The following is a 22036-nucleotide window of genomic DNA, read 5'->3' as shown; positions in this document are numbered from 1 at the left end:
GATCTGGCGTTGCCATGAGCTGTGGTGTAGGTCACAGACGCGGCTCGGATCCCGAGTTGCTGTGGCTCTGGCGTAGACTGGCGGCTACAGCTCTGATTAGACCCCTAGCCTGGGAACCTCCATATGCCATGGGAAGTGGCCGTAGAAAAGGCAAAAAGACATAAATAAATAAATAAATAAGTAAAAATTAAAAAAATAAAAACAACTTCCATTTACCGCAAGTCTAAGGGATAGAGGAACGTGGTCAGGGATGCTCCCAGGGGAAAATTAGAAGGTGGCACATACTCTGTAGGTGAAATCTGTCAGGCTTCTGCTCCAATGTCAGTGTCATGAGGGAAGATACAGGAGAGGGAACCGCTCTAGATCAGAAGAGACTCAGGAGATCTAAGAACCAAGTTTTACAATAGGATACATGGTAAACAATCACTGTCAATTTATAAGGAATATGTCAGGTAAGAAAATGTACAGATTTTTTTAGCCATGTGGACTGAGGTACGTAGGAGTCAAATGAAATGATGTCTGGGGCTTTAAATTTTTTTCGAAGGAAAGGAAGAAAGAGTGAAGAGGAAGGAAAGGAAAGGAAACTTGATGTGGCATATATGCCCAAATCTTGATAATTGTCGCATTTTGGTAATGGGTATATTAGGGTTCATTGCACATCTCTTTACATCTTTGCATGTTTGAAACGTTTCATATGAAAACATTTTTATTTTATTGTATTGTATTGGCTACCCCTGTGGCATGTGGCAGTGCCTGGGCCAGGGATCGAACCGGAGCCACAGCAGCAACTCAAGCTGCTGCAGTGACAACGCTGAAACCTCAACTCACTGTGCCACAAAAGAACTCTGACGAAAACATTTTTACTGTATTTATCAATTTAGGGCCACACTCACAGCATATGGAAGTTCCCAGGCTAGGGGTCGAATTGGAGCTGTAGCTGCCGACCTACACCACAGCCACAACAGCTTGGCTTCTGAGCCACATCTGTGACCTACACCACAGCTCGAGGCAACGCCAGATCCTTAACCCACGGAGTGAGGCCTGGGATTGAACACACATCCTCATGGATTCTAGTTGGGTTTGTTTCCACTGAGCTGCAATGGGAACTCTGAAAACTTTTTTAAAGAAAGAAAAAAATACATTCAAGAAAATCACCTTTGCCATGAAACTGTAGTGCTTAGAAGAGTTCTCTGCCTTCCAAGACAGTGTTACCTAAACTTCTTTTTCACACACGAGGATCACAATTAAGGCCAACCTACAACAAAATGATGAGTTTAACAATGTTTATCTTCAGAGCTCCTGTTGCTAGTTCCTCAGGACTTTCTAGCTTTCGTTATCTTAAAGTGAAGAGGAGTTCCCGTTGTGGCGCAGTGGTTAACGAATCCGACTAGGAACCATGAGGTTGCGGGTTCGGTCCCTGCCCTTGCTCAGTGGGTTAACGATCTGGCGTTGCCGTGAGCTGTGGTGTAGGTTGCAGACGCGGCTCGGATCCCGCGTTGCTGTGGCTCTGGCGTAGGCCGGTGGCTACAGCTCCGATTCAACCCCTAGCCTGGGAACCTCCATATGCTGCGGGAGCGGCCCAAGAAATAGCAAAAAGACAAAAAAAAAAAAAAAAACAACCAAAAAACCCACAAAACTCTAATGGTGGAACGATAAGGACCATTAACATTATTTTTCTTGGTTTTTTTTTTTTTTTTTTGTCTTTTGTTGTTGTTGTTGTTGCTATTTCTTGGGCCGCTCCCGCGGTATATGGAGGTTCCCAGGCTAGGGGTCCAGTCGGAGCTGTAGCCACCGGCCTACGCCAGAGCCACAGCAACGCGGGATCCGAGCTGCGTCTGCAACCTACACCACAGCAAATGGCAACGCCGGATCCTTAACCCACTGAGCAAGGGCAGGGACTGACCTCATGGTTCCTAGTCGGATTCGTTAACCACTGCGCCACGACGGGAACTCCTTGTTTTTTAAGACAGTATTTTTTCCTTAATTACTTCACCTAGATGTCTATACCACTTAAGGCAGTTTAAGAGAATTAAATTCACACGGGCCAGAAACCATCTGTCATCCATTCCCAACCAGAAGAGGAGCCTAATTTCTTCTTCACCAGGTGCTGAAGGGGCATGGTAGAAATCTTACAGGACCTTGAAGGGAAAGAATCTGGTGCTGAACTGCCTGGGTTTTAATACCGAGACCATCACCTACTGGCCGGGGGACCTTGACCAGATTACTTACCCCCTCATGCCTCAACTTCCTCATCTGTAATTGGGCCCATAGTAGAACCTACCTAAATGGTGGTTATGAGGATTGAGTTAATACTTAGAAAGCAGGTAGATCAGTTTTCTCGCCTAAAAAAACTCTCAATAAATATTAACTCGTGTTATTTCTGACATTCCTCTATTCTACAGGATTAATTAAGAATCAGTTATCCATCATATTTTTTAGAATTAAGGTGTCTGAGAAATTGAGGTCATTATTTGGAGAAATGGCTACTCTTGGCCAATCTTAGGGTACAAGATCCACATATTTTCCAAGCAATTAGCACGTGTTTGTTTCCTTGTGCAGAGCTTCTGAATGAAGCCGAGTAACCGAGCCTTCTTCCTTTGGAAGAAGTCATCAAATACAAAAATACCAAAAGACTTTTAAAGTGATTTTTCTCCATCTCTTTTCTTCATGTTAACATATTCGAAATTCTATGGCTCATCAATCCACCCACTTTCCTGCTCAATTGAAGGCTCTGCCCGTACAATCCAACTTCCTTTCTTCCTCCTCATAAATTTTATAGCTTTATATGCAAGCTCTGGAGTATCATTGACACTTCTCAGCTAAAGTTCAGGACCAGTTCCTGGATTAGAAGGAGAAGGAATCTTTTAGATGCTGTATACACCCTTTGCAGGGGACTTAGGAGTGTTGTGACCTCTGCTGATTTTTACGAAGTTCTTCCCCATTCCTCACAATCCCAATTTTTTCTTTCTTTTTTTTTTTTTTTTTTTTTTTTTTTTTTTTTTTGGTCTTTTATTCAGGCTCGCACCTGTGGATACGGAAGTTCCCAGGACCGGGATGGAACGCAAGCTGCAGCTCCCGGCCTACACCACAGCCAAACAGGGCGGGATCCAAGGGGTGTCTTGACTTAAGCGGCAGCTCATGGCAACCCGGGATCCTTAACCCACTGAGCGATGCCAGCGATGGAATCCCGGGCCTCCTGGATGCTCGTGGGATTAGGTGGTGCTGAGCCACAGTGGGAACTCCCACAATCCCAATTTTTCTTGCCCAAAGCAAGTTAAGGAGAGAGTGTGACACGTCTAGGGCACCTGTCTCTCTGGGGAAGAAAAGCGCTGGCATCCCAGGACGACAAGGTGTGGGAAGGCTGCACAGGTGGAGCTGAACTAGGCTCTCAATGAAGCATAAGTGGAGATGAGCGCTCAGCCAGAGGGCCCCGGATCCAGAGCCGACCCGGCGGGTCCCAGCGGGCAGCTCGCTCCCCGGGCGGCAGGGGGCGGAGCGCCTGCGGCGGAGGTAAACAGAGCCAGCACGCCTGCGCACCGCCGCCGGGTCACGTGGGCGCGGGCCGGCCCCCGAGCTTCCCCGGGGCTGCGGGCCGGCGGCTGCGGAGGGCCGGCCACCCCCTGGCGGGAGGCGAGGGGGCGGGTTCGGGTTGGAGCCGAGCGTCCGGTCGGAAACGCCCCCTCGTCCCAGAGGCGGGGAAGGGCGGCCGGGCGCGGGGCCCCGCGGGCGCCGCCGCGCCGGGTGGGACATGGCCCGCTGTGGGGAGGGTGGCGCGGCCCCCGTGGTGCCCCCGGGGTCCCCCGGAGTTGGCAGGAAGGGGCCCTGCGAGCGGCGCCGGCTGAAGGCGGCGGTGGCGGAGCAGCTCAGCCAGGACCTGCTCAGGTAGGAGGAGGCGGGAACTCCGGGGCCGCAGGCGCCCACCTCCGCCCCAGAAGCTGCGGCTCCCGCGCCGCTTCTCCATCCCTCCCCTTCCCCCGATTCCTCCCAGCAAAGCGGGCTCGCTCGCCCCGTGTCACCGACCCGGGGCACCTCGGAGAGCACACACCGGATTCACAAAGACAGCGGGCACGCCTCTCTAGCTCTGTGCAGCACCGGCGTTTGCCAGAACACTCCATCGCGGGCAGGCTTGGGTCTTGGAAGACTTTCGCTCCTGTCGAGATGGATTCAGGTTTCGTGGTCTTGAAACGTACACAGTTGTTAAACACAACTAAGAAACATGGTAAAAGTAGAAGAGGGAGTGAATGTCTGCTTAGAATGAGTGAAAAATGAACAAATTCCTGGAACGTTGGAGGTCTCTGCTGAGCTCTCTTTGAACGATTTAGCAGGAGTGCCTACATGGAAATCTTTGCTGATTGCAACCTGGCTTCCCCTCTCCTAGACTCCTCCGCCACCCCCAGCAGCCACAGCAACTCCCAGCTCCCATGAGGACTCGGGCAAATGGAGGGTTGTTGTGAAGTTTAACTCAAAATTGTGGTGAATAAAATGAAGCTTAGGAATATTCCCTAGCTGGTTTCCATTTCCACCAAAATATTGGCACTTGAACTTTAGGGTTCATCAGAATCAGGAAGAGGGCTTAGGTTTCCTGGGGCCCAGAGGACAGTTTTGATAACAGCTAGTCTGAGATGGGGCCTGAGATGTTTGCATTTCTGGCAGGGGCCCAGGGGATGCTGATGCTGCTGGCCTGGGTCACCCTTTGAGGACTACTGAACTCATGTAAACATAATGACACTTCATCACTAAGGGTTATGCAGTATTCCACCTTTAGAAAGTGCTTAGTGTTCCCCACCCTTAAGGCTCCAGCAGCTGTAAACTGAACTTTATAAAGTAAAAAAAAAAAAAAATTCCTTTTACTTTGAGCCTATCTGTCAATGAGAGAGTCTGCTTTGTGTCCTCCACTGTGGAATTGACGTAAAAAAATAAGTGAGGTTCTGTTTCTAGGATGAGTCTCTAAGGATGAGACGCTCCTTTTCAGTGGCTCTATTCTTCTGGCTAATTGTGAACCTTGAAATGTTATGAATTTAAGAAAGATAATACATCTAATTTATATAAAGAAAATGAGGTTAACAGTAGAGCCTGTGAGCCGTTTATCCTCATCCTAGCAGCAATTAGGGATAGGATCCTGAACGCCCAAGTTCTTGTTAGAAGCAAAAGGTATTTTGTTTGTTCATTTTTAAACAACAAAAATTTCATATGCGCACCCAGCCACCTTAAAATTCTAGGCTGAATTAACCTTCTTCAACCACAGCAATATCATTGATTTAGTCTACAAATATTATTGTTATGTTTTCGTCTTTTTAGGGTTGCACCCACGGCATATGGCGGTTCCCAGGCTAGGGGTCTAATCTGAGCGGTAGCCGCTGGCCTACACCACAGCCACAGCAACTCGGGGTGGGGATGGGATCTGAGTGGTGTTTGCGACCCACACCACAGCTTCTACACCACAGCTCACCACAACGCCGGATCCTTAACCCGCTGATCGAGGCCAGAAATGGAACCCGAGTTCTCAGGGATACTGGTCGGGTTTGTTAACCGCTGAACCGCGACAGCAACTCCTATTCTACAAATATTAATGAAGTAGCCAGCACCCACCATGTACCTAGTATGGACGAATCAAAGATCAGTCAGACACGACTTTGGTGTTGTGCTTGCACTCTAGTGAGAGAGAATAGTCAAACCAGAGTAACGGGGGTCAGGGTTATTTGGGGAAGGCTTTATAGGATGGTATGATACTTGAGTGATCTCTTGGGGATTGATTTAAAAATTGATTAGAGATTAGGAAGTGAGAAGTCACAGTATCTAAACAAGGGGGGTGGCTTTTACAAGGGCATAGCGGTTTGGAAGAGCTCGATTTATTTGGGGAAAGCAGGTTGTATTGGATCATTGCAAACAGAAAGGAGCAGAGACAGTAGGATATGTGGAAAAGTGAGAAATAGGGAACAGTTTCAGTGATCAGAAAGGCACATCTGGTGTAGAATTGGAGAGGCGCTTGGGGTATGACAGCTGCTGGCTGATAAGACCTCATTAAGAAATGGACCTTGCTCAAGACCATTGTAACTAAAAAACCTAATGCTGGAGTTCCCGTCGTGGCGCAGTGGTTAACGAATCCGACTAGGAACCATGAGGTTGCGGGTTCGGTCCCTGCCCTTGCTCAGTGGGTTAACGATCCGGCGTTGCCGTGAGCTGTGGTGTAGGTTGCAGACGCGGCTTGGATCCCGCGTTGCTGTGGCTCTGGCGTAGGCCAGTGGCTACAGCTCCGATTCAACCCCTAGCCTGGGAACCTCCATATGCCGCCGAAGCGGCCCAAAGAAATAGCAAAAAGACCAAAAAAAAAAAAAAAAAAAAGAAAACAAACCTAATACTTATTGCTGTGCTGCTGTTAGCTGGACACTGCTGGTCTGACATCCAGTGTTTTGTCTCCCCTATGAGGTACCTCTTGTTATTCCCATTTAACAGATGAGGAAACTGAGCATTAGAGACAGATGGTAGAGTTAGACTAAGAACCTTGGCAGTCTAGCTCCAGGGACATTCAAGTGACCTGTCCAAGGTGACATGACCAGACTATGGATCCAGTCAGTCTGTCTTCTCTAAGGTACAATAGTTATGCAGACTGAGCTTCAGTAACTTTTTTCCTTCTTTTCTGCGTCTCTCCTGACCCATTCCTTTTTCTTTTCACCTTGGATTTTCTTTTTAACTCTTTAGAGTACCATCAGTTGGCTCTTGATTATTATAGAACCTCTTTGCTAGAGTTCGCTTGTTTAATTACCACATTGGCTGATGGTTAACCTCGGCTCAGTCCATTGTCCATTCGGGTGTGCCTCACAGTCATCTGGTACAATTCGGTAGCTGTAATTGGGAGGGGCTTATGGGTGTGGCAGACAAAGTGACAACAGATGAGGGTGAATGGGTAAATTAAGACGAGATCTGGGAGTTCCCCGTCGTGGCACAGTGGAAATGAATCCGACTAGGAACCATGCATGAGGTGGTGGGTTTGATCCTTGGCCTCACTCAGTGGGTTAGGGATCTGGCGTTACCTTGAGCTGTGGTGTAGGTCACAGACATGGCTCGGATCCAGTGTTGCAGTGGCTGTGGCATAGGCCAGCAGCTGTAACTCCTATTGGACCCCTAGCCTGGGAACTTCCATATGCCTCAGGTGCGGCCCTAAAAAGACAAAAGCCAAAAAAAAAGGCTAGATCCTAGAGGCCTTCTTTCTTCAGTGAAGATTTTGGAATGTATTCTGGAAGCGGTGGGAAGTCACTGGTGTTTTTTAAAGAGAGTCTTAATTGGATCTTGAATTGAGGGAAGAAATGGGAAAAAAATAAAAACAGCTAGGAGATTTTATAATAAAACATAATACGTTAAAATTTATATTAAAATTAAAATACTGTATATCCTGTATCATATGTATCAAGGGATGCATAGTGGCAGTGAAAAGGGAGACGATGAAAGGGAGTCCCAGTTGCAACTGATGGTGACCGGTAACGTTTGGAAACCCAACACAGGGAAAGAGAAGCATAGAAGATGGGGCTAAACCAGAGGATAGTTACCAGAAAGGGAGGAGTCTGGTGAATGTTCACGGCGCATCCAGGAGACAATTGACCATACGTCTGGAGTTTAGCAGGGAGCTTGGCATAGTAGATGGAGGTCGCAGGCTGGTACTAGCACCCAGTTGTCTAAGCCACCTATGAGAGAGGTACTAGGTTATTCCGTTCCCCTAACCGTCTACATCCAGCCACCAACTCCTGCCAATTTATTACCTAAACATATTTTAACTTGATCTCTTATTCTTTACACCATTGATTCTCTCTTGGATCGAGGCCTCTACATTATTAATTTGTGTTGTGCAGTAGTTTCCCCCCCATCTCATTTTCCCCAATAGCTCTTTTATACAACTAACATGATATTTTTAAAAACGAGGAGCTCCCGTTGTGTCTCTGTGGTAACGAACCCAACTGAGATCCACAAGGATGTGGGTTCAATCCCTGGCTTCACTTAGTGGATTAAGGATCCAGCATTGCCGTGAGCTGTGGTGTAGGTCGAAGATACAGCTCAGATCCACTGCGGCTGTGGCTGTGGCGTAGGCCAGCAGCTGTCGACCCCTGGCCTGGGAACTTCCATGTACCACAGGTGCGGCCCTAAAAAAACCGAAAAAAAAAAAAAGGAAAGAAATAAAAAGAAAGAAATTGCCCATGTTTCAAACTATTTGGTCATTTCCCTTTAACTGCAACTATAAAGAGTTAAGCTCTTTGCCTCTTATTCATCTTTTTGGGGGGAGCTGCCCCCAGAGCATGTAGATGTTCCAGGGCCAGGGATTGAACCTGCACCACAGCAGCAACCTGAGCTGCTGCAGTGACAACACCAGGTCCTTAACCCACTGTGCCACCAGGGAACTCCCACCTTTTATTCATCTGTATCCCTTCAGCCTCATCTGCCACTTCTCATCCCCTCAGCACGCTGCTGACCAGTTTGTAACTCCATACTCACGTGTTCCTTCTTAAGGAGCGTGGAGGCAGGCGCCACCCCCGCCAGGCCTTGCTTCCCTAACAGCTCATCTTCAATCTTTAAAATTCCATTGGGTTTTTACCACCTCTGTAAGATCTTTTCTTATGTCTGTCCCTGAAAAAAATTTGCTAGTTCATTCTGTTGAATGTATGCTCAATACATTTTTAGTGAGAACTGTTTCGTCGGTGGTCTAAAATGCTTTAGATAGGTGAATACAGTATTCGACAGAGAAATAAGAGGAAAAGAAGCTGGGCCTTGACACCCTTGGGCCTTTGCTCCAACCTGTCTTTCCTCTAGTGTTTTATTAGATGAGCCAATAACCCTCCTTAATGTTTCAGTAAGTCTGATTCAAGTATTGTTGCCTGTAACAGATAAAAAAATATACTTGTAACTGATACAGGTGGTTTTTATAAAATAAAAAGCACTGTATTTTCACATTGATGATTTTTAAAACACATTAACTTTTTTTTATTTGACAAATACTCATGAGCATCTATTATAAACAGGGAAGATTCCCTAGTGACACTCGTTGACCAGCTGCAATGCTTTGTTTATTCACTTGGGGAAGAGTGGGGGATGGGTGGAGGGGGGTGGGAAGGAGCGATAAATTGAGTAGTTGTGACAATTTGAGCTTTTATTAATTTGGGGAGATCAGGAGCTCCTGTCATGGCTCAGTGGTTAGCAAACCTGACTAGCGTCCACAAGGACTCGGGTTGAATCCCTGGCCTTGGTCAGTGGGTGAAGGATCTGGTGTTGCTGTGAGCTGTGGTGTAGGTCGTAGATGCACCTCGAATGCGGAGTTGCTGTGCCTCTGTCGTAGGCCTGCAACTACAGCTCCGATTAGACCCCTAGCCTGGGAACCTCCATGTGCCGTGGGTGTGGCCCTAAAAATACAAAAATACCAAAAAAAAAAATTGTTGATTTCTTCTGATTTTAGGATTCAAGTTAGGGAAGGAGACAGTAAAAAAAAAAAAAAAACCTAATTTGGGGAGATCAATACATTATTGCATAACTTTAACAGTCACTTATGAAAATAATTTATTGGTAAAAGTAGTGACTAAAACGCGTCAGTTTGCTCATTGTTTCCAAGGTTCTGAGAGCTTTGTGCTCTGAAGCTTTTGTTATATTCAGGCTGAACTACCACAAAATCCAAAACCAGGCGTTGAACTCTTGCAGTATACTAAGGATACACAGTTTTTGTCTTTGGGGGGTTCATTGTCTGGTGGGGGGAAAGATTGATAAAAATAATGATGATGCAATGACCGAAGCTGTAACCCAGGGACCAGCGGAAGGTGCAGTTAGCAGAGTCTTGGGGGAGGGAGCGTCAAGAGCAACGGCCCAAGCTGCCAGCCGCACCCGATGTCTTTGTCCACCCTCGGAGCTCCTCCGGTGCCCTCGCGTGACCGCCGGCTGCATCCCCGGCATCCCGTAGTACCAGAGGCCTCTGAGCGTCCCTGCTTTGCTGGTGATAGTTGGAGTGATATCAAGTGTTATTTAAGGTTTATGGAGTAAAAATACAGTTACCGCACAGCACAAAGACGATGACAGTTTCTGTCATGATGCAGGTTTCTGTTCTCCCGTCACGTTGCATGTGAGCTTGACCGCGACTAAGTCAGCAGAGTTTTGAATGGGCTTTTCACACGAGTCCTTCGTTTTCCTAACAGAGTTGAGGAGGGTGCATTCCATCTCGGGGGTAGGCAGAGGAAAAGGGCCCAAGTGTCAGACCTGGTATTGAACAGCCGTCAAACAAAGCCTCCCAGTTTCTAGACTGGATTGTCTCTTGTCACATCTGGTTTGCTGGTGGTGTCGACTGTTTACTTCTTTTGTTTCAACTTTAGTAAGATTTTAAAAAATTGATTCAATAGTCAACAACCGCATTCCTTTATGTTCGCTTTCCAGAATAAATCTAAAGTATGTACATTTTAAAGAAAGATCAACATAAATAACAGAAGATACATTTTATTATTAAAAGGAATTAAAAGGAAAAGTTATTTTTCAAAAAAGTAGTCTTACTCTTTTAGTGTTATTACCCTTGTTTTAATTCTAAATATTAGAAAATTGCATTCTAAGCCAATATTAAACAGTGTTCTTTGGATGAACTGAGAACAAACTCATTTTCATATTAACTTATTTTGTTATGTCTATATTTTTTACTTCATGTGTTGTTCTAAAAACTTATTTAATTAAAATGAGTATATTATTAGAGTTCTCTGGTGGCTCAGTGGTTTAAGGATCTCATGTTGTCACTGCTGTAGCTCCAGTCTCTGCTGTGATGTAGGTTCGATCCCTGGCCTGGGAAGTTTCACATGGCCACAATAAATAAGTAAATAAATAAAATGAGTATATTTCTAAGCATCACTAATTAAGCTGTGGTTCCTTTTTGTTCCTTATAGGCTGCTAAGAGAAGAAGTCCATACAGATGTTACTTTCTGTATAGGTTGTGCCTTGTTCAAAGCACACAAAGCAGTCCTTTTAGCAAGGGTTCCTGATTTCTATTTTCATACTGTTGGACAGACAAATAACTTAACAAATCATGATCCTGTTGCTGTAGAGAACTTTGAAGCTTCAGAATTTGGAACATTTTTACAGTAAGTGCCTTCTTTATTTTTTCTCTTATATTTAAATCTAGTGTAATTGTTTAGTTTATGTGTGTATTTCGTGTGTTTTCATATCTGTTTCATAGCCTCCTAAGAGGTCCACTCATTTAAATTGCACATTATCTTAGGAATCAATGTTAGGAGAGGCTAAGTATTAGTATTAGACTATTCGAGGCGTCTTGTTAAGAGACGCTAATTTGTAACTTGAGATTGACCCTGAGGGAGGAGAAATGGCATGCTTTCCAGTAATTTCAATCAATTATGCTAGAGTTTCTCAACACTGGCACTGTCAGCATTTTAAATTGGATAATTCTTTGCTGGCGGGAGATGGGGACTGTGCTGTGCATTTTAGTGTTTAGTGGTGTCCGTGGCCTCCAGCCACTAGATGTCAGTAGCACTTCTTCCTCGCCTTCCCGAGGCCCCCACCCCCCAGCCCCTGGAGGTTACAACAAGCAGAAGGTCTCTAGGCCTTGCCAGACGTTCTGGGGGCGGGGGTGTGGTGTAAAATTGCTGCCTTTTGGGAACCATTGCTATATACTGTAAGTCATCCTGTATTTTGGTATGCAAAGCTTTACATCAATTATGTATATAAAAATGAGAGATCATAACTTTATTCTCATGGCTTATGTGTGGTCAAATTTTGGGGGGGGGCAAAATTTTTGAATAGGACAACCATTGAATTTGTTAGTAATCTGGGACACTCAGGTTTGGTGAACTTAGAGAATTGTTATTGACTAAATAATGGGAGAAACTGGTTTAAATTAATCCCTATTCTAATTGAATAGAAATCCTTTTCAATGCTTTACTGTTACCTGCCATATTCGATACTCACTTTTTGCTCAATGTATCCATGAGGGAAGTACTTTCTAATGTAATCACTCAAAATTATATATCCTTTTGAAAAACCGAAATGACTTTAGAAGGGTCTTTAACCCATTACAGTTCAAGAACACGGACTCTAGGGCTCGAGCGCCTGGATTCGAACGCCTGCTCTGCCGTCTGGTGGCTGCGTGCCTCCAACTTCATCCCTCTGGGCCTGGCCCACAACAAGCACCATAAACATTGTTCACTAGGTTTCTTCTGCCCGTGAATCTTGATGTGTTTATTGTATTTCATTTCACTAATTTGAATGATGCCCTCCCATAATTTCTTCCCTTTGTCTAATATATGGAAGTTAGTGTTGTTCTGTCACACCACCCAAGACCTACCCTTACTCAGCAGATATTTATTTGGCCCTGTCATGGGCAGAGCCCTGCGTGAAGGGCTAGGTATGTACCCTTGTGATTCTTGATTTCAGTGTTGCATGTGGTAAGTAAATACGTAACTACGTTTTGAAGCCAATTCTGGCAGTTATGTCATTCTATAGTACAACCAATTTGTCAATTACCAGTTTTAAAAAACGTCTTTCTCGAGATATAATTCACATATCTCAGATATAATGCACACATTTAAAGTGTACAGGTCAGTGGTTTTAGCATTTACACAGAGTTATGCGACCAAGATCACAACTTAATTTTAGAGCATTTTCAGTACCCTCTCAAGAAATCCCATGCCCAGTAGCTGTCATTCTGCATTCCCTCTCCTGCCCTAGGTAACACTAATCTACCTTCTGTCTCTTCTGGACTTCTTCTGTAAGTGGAATCATACAGTTGTGGTTTTTTGATGACTGACTTATTTTACTAAGCATAATATTTTCAAAGCTCATCCGGTTGCTGCCTATATCAGTATTTCATTTCTTCTTGTTGCTGAATAACATTCCACTCTATGGCAATACCATATTTTGTTTCTTCATCAGTTGGTGGGCATTTATGTTGTTTCCACTTCTGGCATTATGACTAATGCTACTATGAAAATGCCTATGTAAATTTTTGTGTGAATCTATGTTTTCATTTCTCTGGGGTATATACCTAGTAGTGTAATTGCTGAATCGTATGGTATTTCTATATTCAACTTTTTAAGAACTGCAAGAATCTTTTTCCAAAGACGCTCTACCACTTTACATTCTTAAGAGCAATGTATAAAGGTTTCCGTTTCTCCACATCCTTGTAACACTTGCTGTTACCTTCTGTATTTTTATTATAGCTATTCTAGGGACTGTGAAGGGCTAGCTTGTGATTCATTTGTGCTTCCCTGAGTTTGGCATATTTTCATGTGTTTGTGATTTGTATATCTGCTTGGGAGGACTATCCACGCAATCCTTTGTCCATTTTTCAGTTGGATTATTTGTCTTTATAGCATTGAGTTATAAAAGATCTTTTCCCCCAGTGAATTTTGTTGTATTTATAGTTGTACAAGCATCATCACAACCTAATTTTAGAATATTTCCATCCCAAACCCTTAGTCCATCCTTATCCCCCAACCTGTCCCCTTTGGCAATCATAAGTTTTTCAGAGTCTAGAATCTGTGTCTGTTCTGCGAGTAAGATCATTTGTATCCTTTTTTTCAGATTCCGCATGTAAGTGGTAGTATATGATGTTTGTCTCTCACTGCCTAACTTCACTTAGCATGGTAATTTCTAGGTCCACCATGTTGCAGCAAATGCACCATTCTTTCATTCTTTTTATGACTGAGTAATATTCCATTGTGTGTGTGAGTGTGTGTGTGTACCCAAGGTTGCCATTTTATTGGCATTTGATTGCTCCTGTAGTCTTTTATGATCCTTCCTATTCTGGGCTGTTGAACTTCTCCTTGTTCATTTCAGATTTTATTGATTTGAGTCATTTTTTCTTCTTGATGAGTCTGGCTGAGGGATTATCAATTTTTTTGATCTTTCTTTTCAAAGTAGCAGCTTTAGTGTTATTAATCTTTTCCATGGTTTTCTTCATTTCTGTTTCATTGATTTCTGTTCTGATCTTTATGATTTCCTTCCTTTTGCTAACATTGGGTTTTGTCTTTTCTTTTTTCTCTAGTTGCTTTAGGTATAAAGTTAGGTTGTTTATTTGAGATTTTTCTTGTTTCCTGAGGTATTGCTCTAAATGTCCCTCTTAGATCTGCTTTTGCTGCATCCCATAGGTTTTTAAAAAATTTTTTTATTTTATGATTTTATTTTTTCCATCATAGTTGATATACAGTGTTCAGTCAATTGCTACTGTATAGCACAGTGACCCAGTCATATATATATATTTGTTCTTTTTCTCATATTATCTTCCATCATGTTCCACCACAAGTGATTAGATATAGTTCCCAGTGCTATACAGCAGGATCTCATTGCTTATCCATTCCCAAGGCAATAGTTTGCATCTATTAACCTCAGACTCCAAGTACATCCCCCTTCCTCCCTCTCCCCCTTGACAATCACAAGTCTGTTCTCCAAGTCCATGATTTTCTTTTCTGTGGGAAGGATCATTTGTGCCATATATTAGATTCCAGATATGTGATATCATATGGTATTTGTCTTTCTCTTTATGATTTACTTCACTTAATATGCGTCTCTAGTTCCATCCTAAATGCGTTTTAAATTAATGCATTTAGTATGAGTCTCTACTTCCATCCATGTTGTTGCAAATGGTGTTATTTTGTTCTTTTTTATGGCTGAGTAGTATTCCATTGTGTATATATTCCACATTGTCTTAATCCATTCATCTGTTGATAGACATTTAGGTTGTTTCCACATCTTGGCTGTTATGAATAGTGGTGCCGTGAACATGAGGGTGCCTGTGTCTTTTTCAAGGAAAGTTTTGTCCAGATAGATGCCCAAGAGTGGGATTGCTGGGTTATATGGTAGTTCTAGGTATAGTTTTCTAAGGTACCTCCATAATGTTTTTTGATGAATGTTTTATAGTTCTCAGCATATAAGTCTTTCACCTTCTTGGTCAGGTTTATTCCTAGGTATTTAATTTTGGGGATGTATGATTTTAAAAGGTGTTGTGTTTTTATATTCCTTTTCTTATATTTCATTGTTAGTATACAGAAATGCAACCGGTTTTTGAATGTTAATCTTGTGTCCTGCTACTTTGCTGAATTTGTTGATCAGTTCAGGTAGTTTTTGAGTGGAGTCCTTAGAGTTTTCTATACCTAGTATCATGTCATCTTCATAGAGTGACAGTTTTACTTCTCTTCCAGTTTGGATACTTTTATTTCTTTCGTTTGACTGCTGTGGCCAGGACTTCTAGCACTATGTTGAATAAAAATGGTGAGAGTGGGCATCCTTGTCTTGTTCCAGATTTTAGTGGGAAGGCTTGCAGCTTTTCTGCATTGAGTATTGTATTTGCTATGGGTTTGTCATAAATGGCTTTTATTATGTTAAGGTATGTTCCTTCTATACCCACTTTGGTAAGAGTTTTTATCATGAATGAGTGTTCCTATAGGTTTTGGATTGTTGTGTTTTTGTTGTCATTTGATTCTAGATATTTTTAAATTTCCTCTTTGATTTCCTCAGTGATCCATTGGTTGTTTAGCAGGATGTTGTTTGGTCTCCATGTGTTTGTGTTTTTTGCAGTTTTTTTCCTGTTGATTTCTAGTCTTATAGCATTGTGGTTGGAAAATATGCTTGATATGATTTTAGTTTTCTTAAATTTACTGACGCTTGATTTGTGGCCCAGAATGTGATCTATCCTAGAGAATGTTCTGTGGGCACTTGAGAAGAATGTGTATTCTGATGCTTTTGGATGGACTATTCTATCAATATCTATTAAGTCCATCTGGTCTAATGCATCATTTAAGGCCTGTGTTTCCTTGTTGATTTTCTGTCCGGATGGTCTGTCCATTGCTGTAAGTGGGGTGTTAAAGTCCCCCGCTATTATTGTGTTATTGTCAATTTCTCTTTTTAAGGCTTATATATTGAGGTGTGCCTATGTTGGGTGCTTATATACTTACAGTTGTTAATTATGTATGTCCTTGTCTTTTCTAACATTCTTTAAGGTCTGTTTTGGCCTATGTGAGTATTGCTAGTCCCACTTTCTTTTGATTCCTGTTTGCATAGAATATTTTTTTCCATTCTCTCACTTTCAGTCTGTACGTGTCCCTAGAGTGAAGTTGGTCTCTTGAAGACATCTATATGGGTCTTGTTTTTGCATCCATTCAGCCAGTCTGTGTCTTTTGGTTGGGGCATTTAGTCCATTTACATTTAAGGTAATTATTGATATGTATGTTCTTATTGCCATTTTGTTAATTGGTTTTGGATTTGTTTTTATTTATTTATTTATTTTGTCTTTTTCCCTTTTCTAGGGCCGCTCCTGTGGCATATGGAGGTTCTCAGTCTAGGGGTCTAATCAGAGCTGTAGCCACTGCCCTACACCAGTGCCACAGCAATGCGGGATCTGAGCCGAATCTGCAGCCTACACCACAGCTCACGGCAAAGCCAGATTCTTAACCCACTGAGCAAGGGCAGGGATCGAACCCACAACCTCATGGTTCCTAGTTGGATTCATTAACCACTGCGCCACGATGGGAACACCCCTGGATTTGTTTTTGTTGGGGTTTTTTTCTTAGCTTCTTTTGTGGTTTGATGACTATCTTTAGTGCTGTGTTTGGATTGCTTTTTCTTATCTGTGTACCAAGACCAGCTCAGCAGGTGAGGGCTGAAGAAACTTAAGAAAAAGTTAACATAAAACAAGACACAGAGACATTTATCTTAATTAAAGGTGGGAACTGGGGGACTCAAGGTCTCAGGGACCAAGAGCTCCACCTCAAGAAAGCACGCTGCTTTTATTGTGCTCTTTAGGATGACATCAAGTGAGGGGTTGTAGATGCAGGATATAGTTCTTTTATTATTTTAAAAGTTCTTTTATTATTTTAAAAGTTCTTCTATTATTTTAAAAGTCACATAGCTGGTAGATGGTTAAGCTTTTATTCTGACCTTTAGGCATTTAACAATCATTAGCATTGAGGAAGCCTGGTGTCAGCTGTCTATGCACAGCATCTAGAGAATCTTTGTGCTTCCTCCTGCCTATCTGTGGTGCCCAGGTTTGCACCTCATTCTCCTTGCTGATGCATATCCTGCTAACGACCCCTCATAAACCCCTTGGGGCCATGAGGCTTATCTTCCTTTTATTCTTAAGAGGACATATCATGCTGTGCAAATGGCGCGCCTATCTGCACAGGTCCTGCAGTGCCTAGACCAACGCATCAGGTCCTCCTTCAGCTGACCATATGGATAACTTGTGCCTTTTGGTCTTTGTTCTTAAGCTTAAGTCATTTGCCAGCACCGCCACTGTTTTTCAAGCAGGAATATAGGGTAAAGGTAAAGCAGGACAAGATGGAGTTTTTAGCGTAGAAAATAGAAGCAGAGAGGCTAAGAAAAGATTGTAGAAACATGTCTCCCGACGTTTGTGTGTATGTCTATTGTAGATTTTTGGTTTGCATTTACCATAAGGTTTTGATGTGGGAATATATATATATATATATACACACAAGATTGTTTTAATTTGCTGTTCACTTAATTGCAAATGCATCTCCAGTACCCTGCATTTGTACGCTGCTTGTGATTTCTGGGTTTGGTAGTGTATTTGTGTGTGGATGATTTCGTATCTTTACTATATGTTTGCATTTACTGGTGAGCCTTGTCATTTGTAATTTTGTTTCTAATTGTGGCCTTTTCTTTTCCGCTTAGAGAAGTTTCTTTAGAATTTGTTGTAAAGCAGGTTTAGTGGTGCTGAATTCTCTTAGCTTTTGCTTGGTGTGGTCCCCTTTTTGCAGACAATAGAGTTGTAGCCTCTCTTGCTTCTGATGTCTGCCCCTCTTGTGGGTGAAGTTGGTATGGGGGCTTGCTGCAGGCCTTCGGATGAGAGGGACTGGTGCCTGCCCACTGGTAGGTGGAGCTGTTTTGTCCCTCTCATGGGTGGGGCTTTGTCTCTGGGTGTGGTTAGAGGCAGCTGTGTGCCTGGCTTGGTGTTTGGGCAGCCTGTTTGCTGATGGGTGGGGCTGTGTTCCCACCCTGTTTGCTGTTTGATCTGGGGCTTCTCAGCCCTTCTCACCCTGTTTGGTGGGGCCAGGTTTTTCCAAAAGGGCCACCTTCAGGGGATCATGCCAATGCTTATTCCTAAGACCTCTGCTTCCAATGTCCTTCCCCCACCGTGAGCCACAGCCACCCCCTATTTTCCCAGGAGATCCTCCAAGATCCCCAGGTAGGTCAGACCCAGATTGCTGTGGAGTCCCTGCTTTGCCCTTGGACCCAGTGCTCATGAAAGCTTGTGTGCGCCTTTCAAGAGTAGTGTCTCCATTTCCCCGAGTGCCGTGGAGCTCTTGTGCACAACCCCCATTGGCCTTTAACACCAAATGTTCCAGGGGCTCCTCCTCCCAATGCCAGACCCCCAAGCTTGGGAACCTTACCTGGGGCTCAGAACTCTCACTCTGGTGTGTGAACCTCTGTGATATAGTTACTTTCCAGTTTGCGGGCCACCTACCTGGTGGGTGTGGGGTTGCTTATATCATGTAATCGCCCCTCCTACCTTCTCGATGTGGCCTCCTCCCTAATTCAACTCCCAAATTCAATTCTGACACTATCTACCTGGAGATACCATCAGATCCCCACAGGCTCAGTCCCAGGTAAGCTTCTGTGACTGTGTGTCCCTATGACCCCTTCCTCAGGAACAGCTGATTTGTTAGAGCAGCTCATGGAACTGAGAAAAAACATTTTACTTACTAGATTACTGACTTCTTACAAAAGGAAAGAACTCAGGAACAGCCAGATGGAAGTGATGCCTAGGGCAAGGTATGTGGGAAGGAGCTTCCAAGCCCTCTTTCAGTTCGCTGCTCTCCCAGCATCTCCATGTGTCCACCAACCCAGAGGCTCACCAAACCCCATCCTTTAGGGTTTTCATGGAGGCGTCATTACATAGGCATGGTTGGTGAAGTCATTGGCCATGGATTAATCCAACCTTTTCCCTCTTCAGAGGTGGAGGGCGATTCCCGCCTTCTCAGCATTCGGTTGGCTCCTCTGGCAGTGCATCCCCGTCCGTAGGGCTTTCTAAAGGTCATCTCCCTCGCTCGTGTAAACTCTGGTGTGGCTGGAAGGGGCTTTCTGTGAATAACGGAAGACGTCCATTTCACCTTTACCCTTCTGGAGCTCTTTAGGACCTGGAAACAAAACTCTGCACTCTAACAAAAGATGTCCATGGCTTGTACGTGGGAAATTACAGCGGTGTTAGAAGGAATGTGCTGGAAGTAGTGGACAAAGACCACCTATATAGTTCATATTAGAAATCACAGTATCATAATACCTTGTAGAAAATCCTTGCTCATAAGTGTATGTTCTAGACACTTAGTTCTATTCCACGATCTATAGCTATCCTGATTTCGGTACCACACAGTATTGATGACTATAGCTTTGTAGGAAGCTTGGAATTCAGAAAGTGTGAATCTTAGAACTTTGTTCTTTGTGAAGATTGTTTTGGCTCTTCTGGGTTCCTTGCAGTGTTTGAATTTGAGAGTTGGCTTCTCAATCTCTGCAGAAAATTAGCTGAATTTTGATAGATATTGCACTGAGTTTGTAGATTAATTCAGAGACTATTGCTATGTTAAAGTGTTTCCATTTATTTACTTGCTTTCAGCATTGTGTGCTGTATGCTGTACTGGTATATGCTTGTACAAGTGTGCGTGTAAAGTATTTATAGTACAAGTATGCTGTACTTGAATGCTGAAGTTTAATTTTGTCTTCAGCATATGTCTTACATTTTTTGCGAAATATATTCCTAAGTATTTTATTTTCATGAAGTTGTTATAAATGGAATTATTTTCTAATTTCATTTTGGATTGTTCATTACTAGTGTAGAAAAATACTTTTGATTTTTGCGTATTGATCGTATATTTTGCAGCCTTGCAGAAGTTGTTTAGCAAATAGTTTTGGGGCAGGTTTCCAAGTAGTTTCCGTATACAGATTTGTCATTTGTAAATAGAGATAGCTGTACTTATTCCTTTCCAGTCCAGCTTATTTCTTTTTCTTGCTTAATTGCCCTGGCTAAAATCTCTAGTTAAATGTGAAATAGAAGTGATAAGAGCAGATAGACACCCTGGCTGCTCTTCGGAGGAAAGCTTTCAGCCTTTTATTATTCAGTATGACTCAGCTGTGGGTTTTTCATAGATGTGCTTTATCACGTTGAGGGTGTTTCCATCCATCCTTAGTTTCCTGAATGTCTAATTATGACTGGGCGTTGGAGTTTGTCAGATGGATTTTCTGCAAAAACAAGTGGTTTTTGTCCTATTGATATGGTGTCTTAGACCATTCAGGCTGCTGTAACAAAATACTGCAGACCGGGTGACTTATGACCGTAGAAATCTCTTTCTCACAGTTCTGGACACTGAGGTTTTGAAGGGACACAAACGTTCAGACTATAATGGGTGGAGTATAACATTGGTTTTCATGTTTAGCTGCCCTCGAATTTCTAAAATAAAGCCCAGTTGGTCTTAGTGTGTAATTCTTTTTCTAAATGTTACTGGATTTATTTTGCTATTGTTCCAGCATTTTCCTCTATTAATAAGCAACATTGGCCTGTAGTTTTCTTTTCTTGTGATGTCTTTGTCTGCTTTTGTATCAGGACACTGATACTGGCCTCAAGGTTGGCAAGTGTAGTGGCTTGAAATTTTTGGAAAGATTTGTGAAGGGTTGGCATTAATTCTTTACACATTTGGTAGAGTTCACGAGTGAAGCCACTAGGCCCTGGGTTTTTCTTTGTGGGAAGTTTTTGATTACTCTTTCAATTTCTTCACTTGCTTTTTGTCTGTTCACATACTCTCTTTTTTTTTTTTTTTTTTGTCTTTTTGCTATTTCTTTGGGCCACTCCCGTGGCATATGGAAGTTCCCAGGCTAGGGGTCTAATCAGCGCTACATCTACCAGCCTACACCACAGCCATGGACATGCCAAATCTGAGCTGTGTCTGTGACTTACACAGCAGCTCATGGCAATGCCAGATCCTTAACCCACTGAGCAAGGCCAGGCATCAAACCTGCATCCCTGTGGATACTAGTCAGTTTCGTTACCGCTGAGCCACAACGGGAACTCCCATATATTCCTTTTTAATATTAAATTTTTATAGACTACTTTGCAAACTTTCTGCTATTTTGGATTGACCTATCTCCAGTTAGTCCAGATTCAAAAGATTTTAAAACCATATAGTTGTTATCTATGAAAATAGCATGTTGGGAAATGAGCTTTTAAAAATCCCTGACCTTCCTTTTATTAATATCTTGCATTTTGTCTTTTAGGATTGTATACTCCTCAAACAGAAACATAAAAAACTACGAAGAAGAAACGCTTAGGAAAACGATAGTGGAGAGTGGAGTGCCACCAAGGAAATGCGACTTCAGTGTTGGAAAGTGTGCTGACAATGATGGCAGGTCATCTGCAGGTAAAAGATCACCCGATCATTCTCTTCTGAAGCATGAAATTCCAGAGGACATCAGCAGCAACGAGGACAGTTTCATTTCTACTGGTGAGGTATTTTTGTGGATTTTTATAAAATTTTATAGCCCTGAGATAGTTCTGGTAAATTAGAAAAAATACTCTCATACTTCAAAAATCAGCTCTACTGATCTTTTTTTAAAAAAATAATTAATGGTATAAAAATGAATGGAGGTGAATAATTTATGGGTAAATTGAAATAACAGTATGGTCAACTCCCAGTTTTCCTGAGTAATTTGACATGGGCTTATTATTAATAAAGATACACATAATTCACAATTCTCCTTTTAATTTTCCACATATTGTCATCCTATTCTAATCTATAACAATAAAAGCTTTAGCATACTATAGCGTCAATTCTGTTATGACACAGTACATGCGTTGCTTTAAAAACACCATGCAACACAAAAATCACAAGTGCATTTTGTCATGACACAGAATTACTGAAACTTGTGTCATGATTTTTTTTTTTGTCTGTTTAGGGCTGCGCCCTAGGCATATGGATGTTCTCAGGCTAGGAGTTAAATAGGAGCTACAGCTGCCAACCTACACTACAGCCACGCAATGCAGGATCAGAGCCACATCTGCAATGCCACAGCTTGT

General features: G+C 42.9%; 1 protein-coding gene across 4 annotated transcripts in view; it reads left to right on the top strand.

Moving 5' to 3' along the window:
• Positions 3557–22036, top strand: part of KIAA1107 (KIAA1107 ortholog) — a 91150-nt gene continuing 72670 nt past the window's right edge. For all 4 annotated transcript variants that reach the window (XM_021090240.1, XM_021090241.1, XM_021090239.1 and 1 more), the window contains exons 1-3: positions 3557–3882; positions 10893–11087; positions 21238–21464. In XM_021090240.1, coding sequence (XP_020945899.1) covers positions 3749–3882; positions 10893–11087; positions 21238–21464 — 556 coding nt within the window. In that variant the 5' untranslated portion in view covers positions 3557–3748. The remainder of the gene's footprint in view (positions 3883–10892; positions 11088–21237; positions 21465–22036) is intronic.

This window comes from Sus scrofa, chromosome 4 (genome assembly GCF_000003025.6).
Source record: "Sus scrofa isolate TJ Tabasco breed Duroc chromosome 4, Sscrofa11.1, whole genome shotgun sequence".
Taxonomy (NCBI): domain Eukaryota; kingdom Metazoa; phylum Chordata; class Mammalia; order Artiodactyla; family Suidae; genus Sus; species Sus scrofa.
Note: the sequence above shows the minus strand (reverse complement) of the source record. Positions and strands in the feature narration are given on the sequence as shown.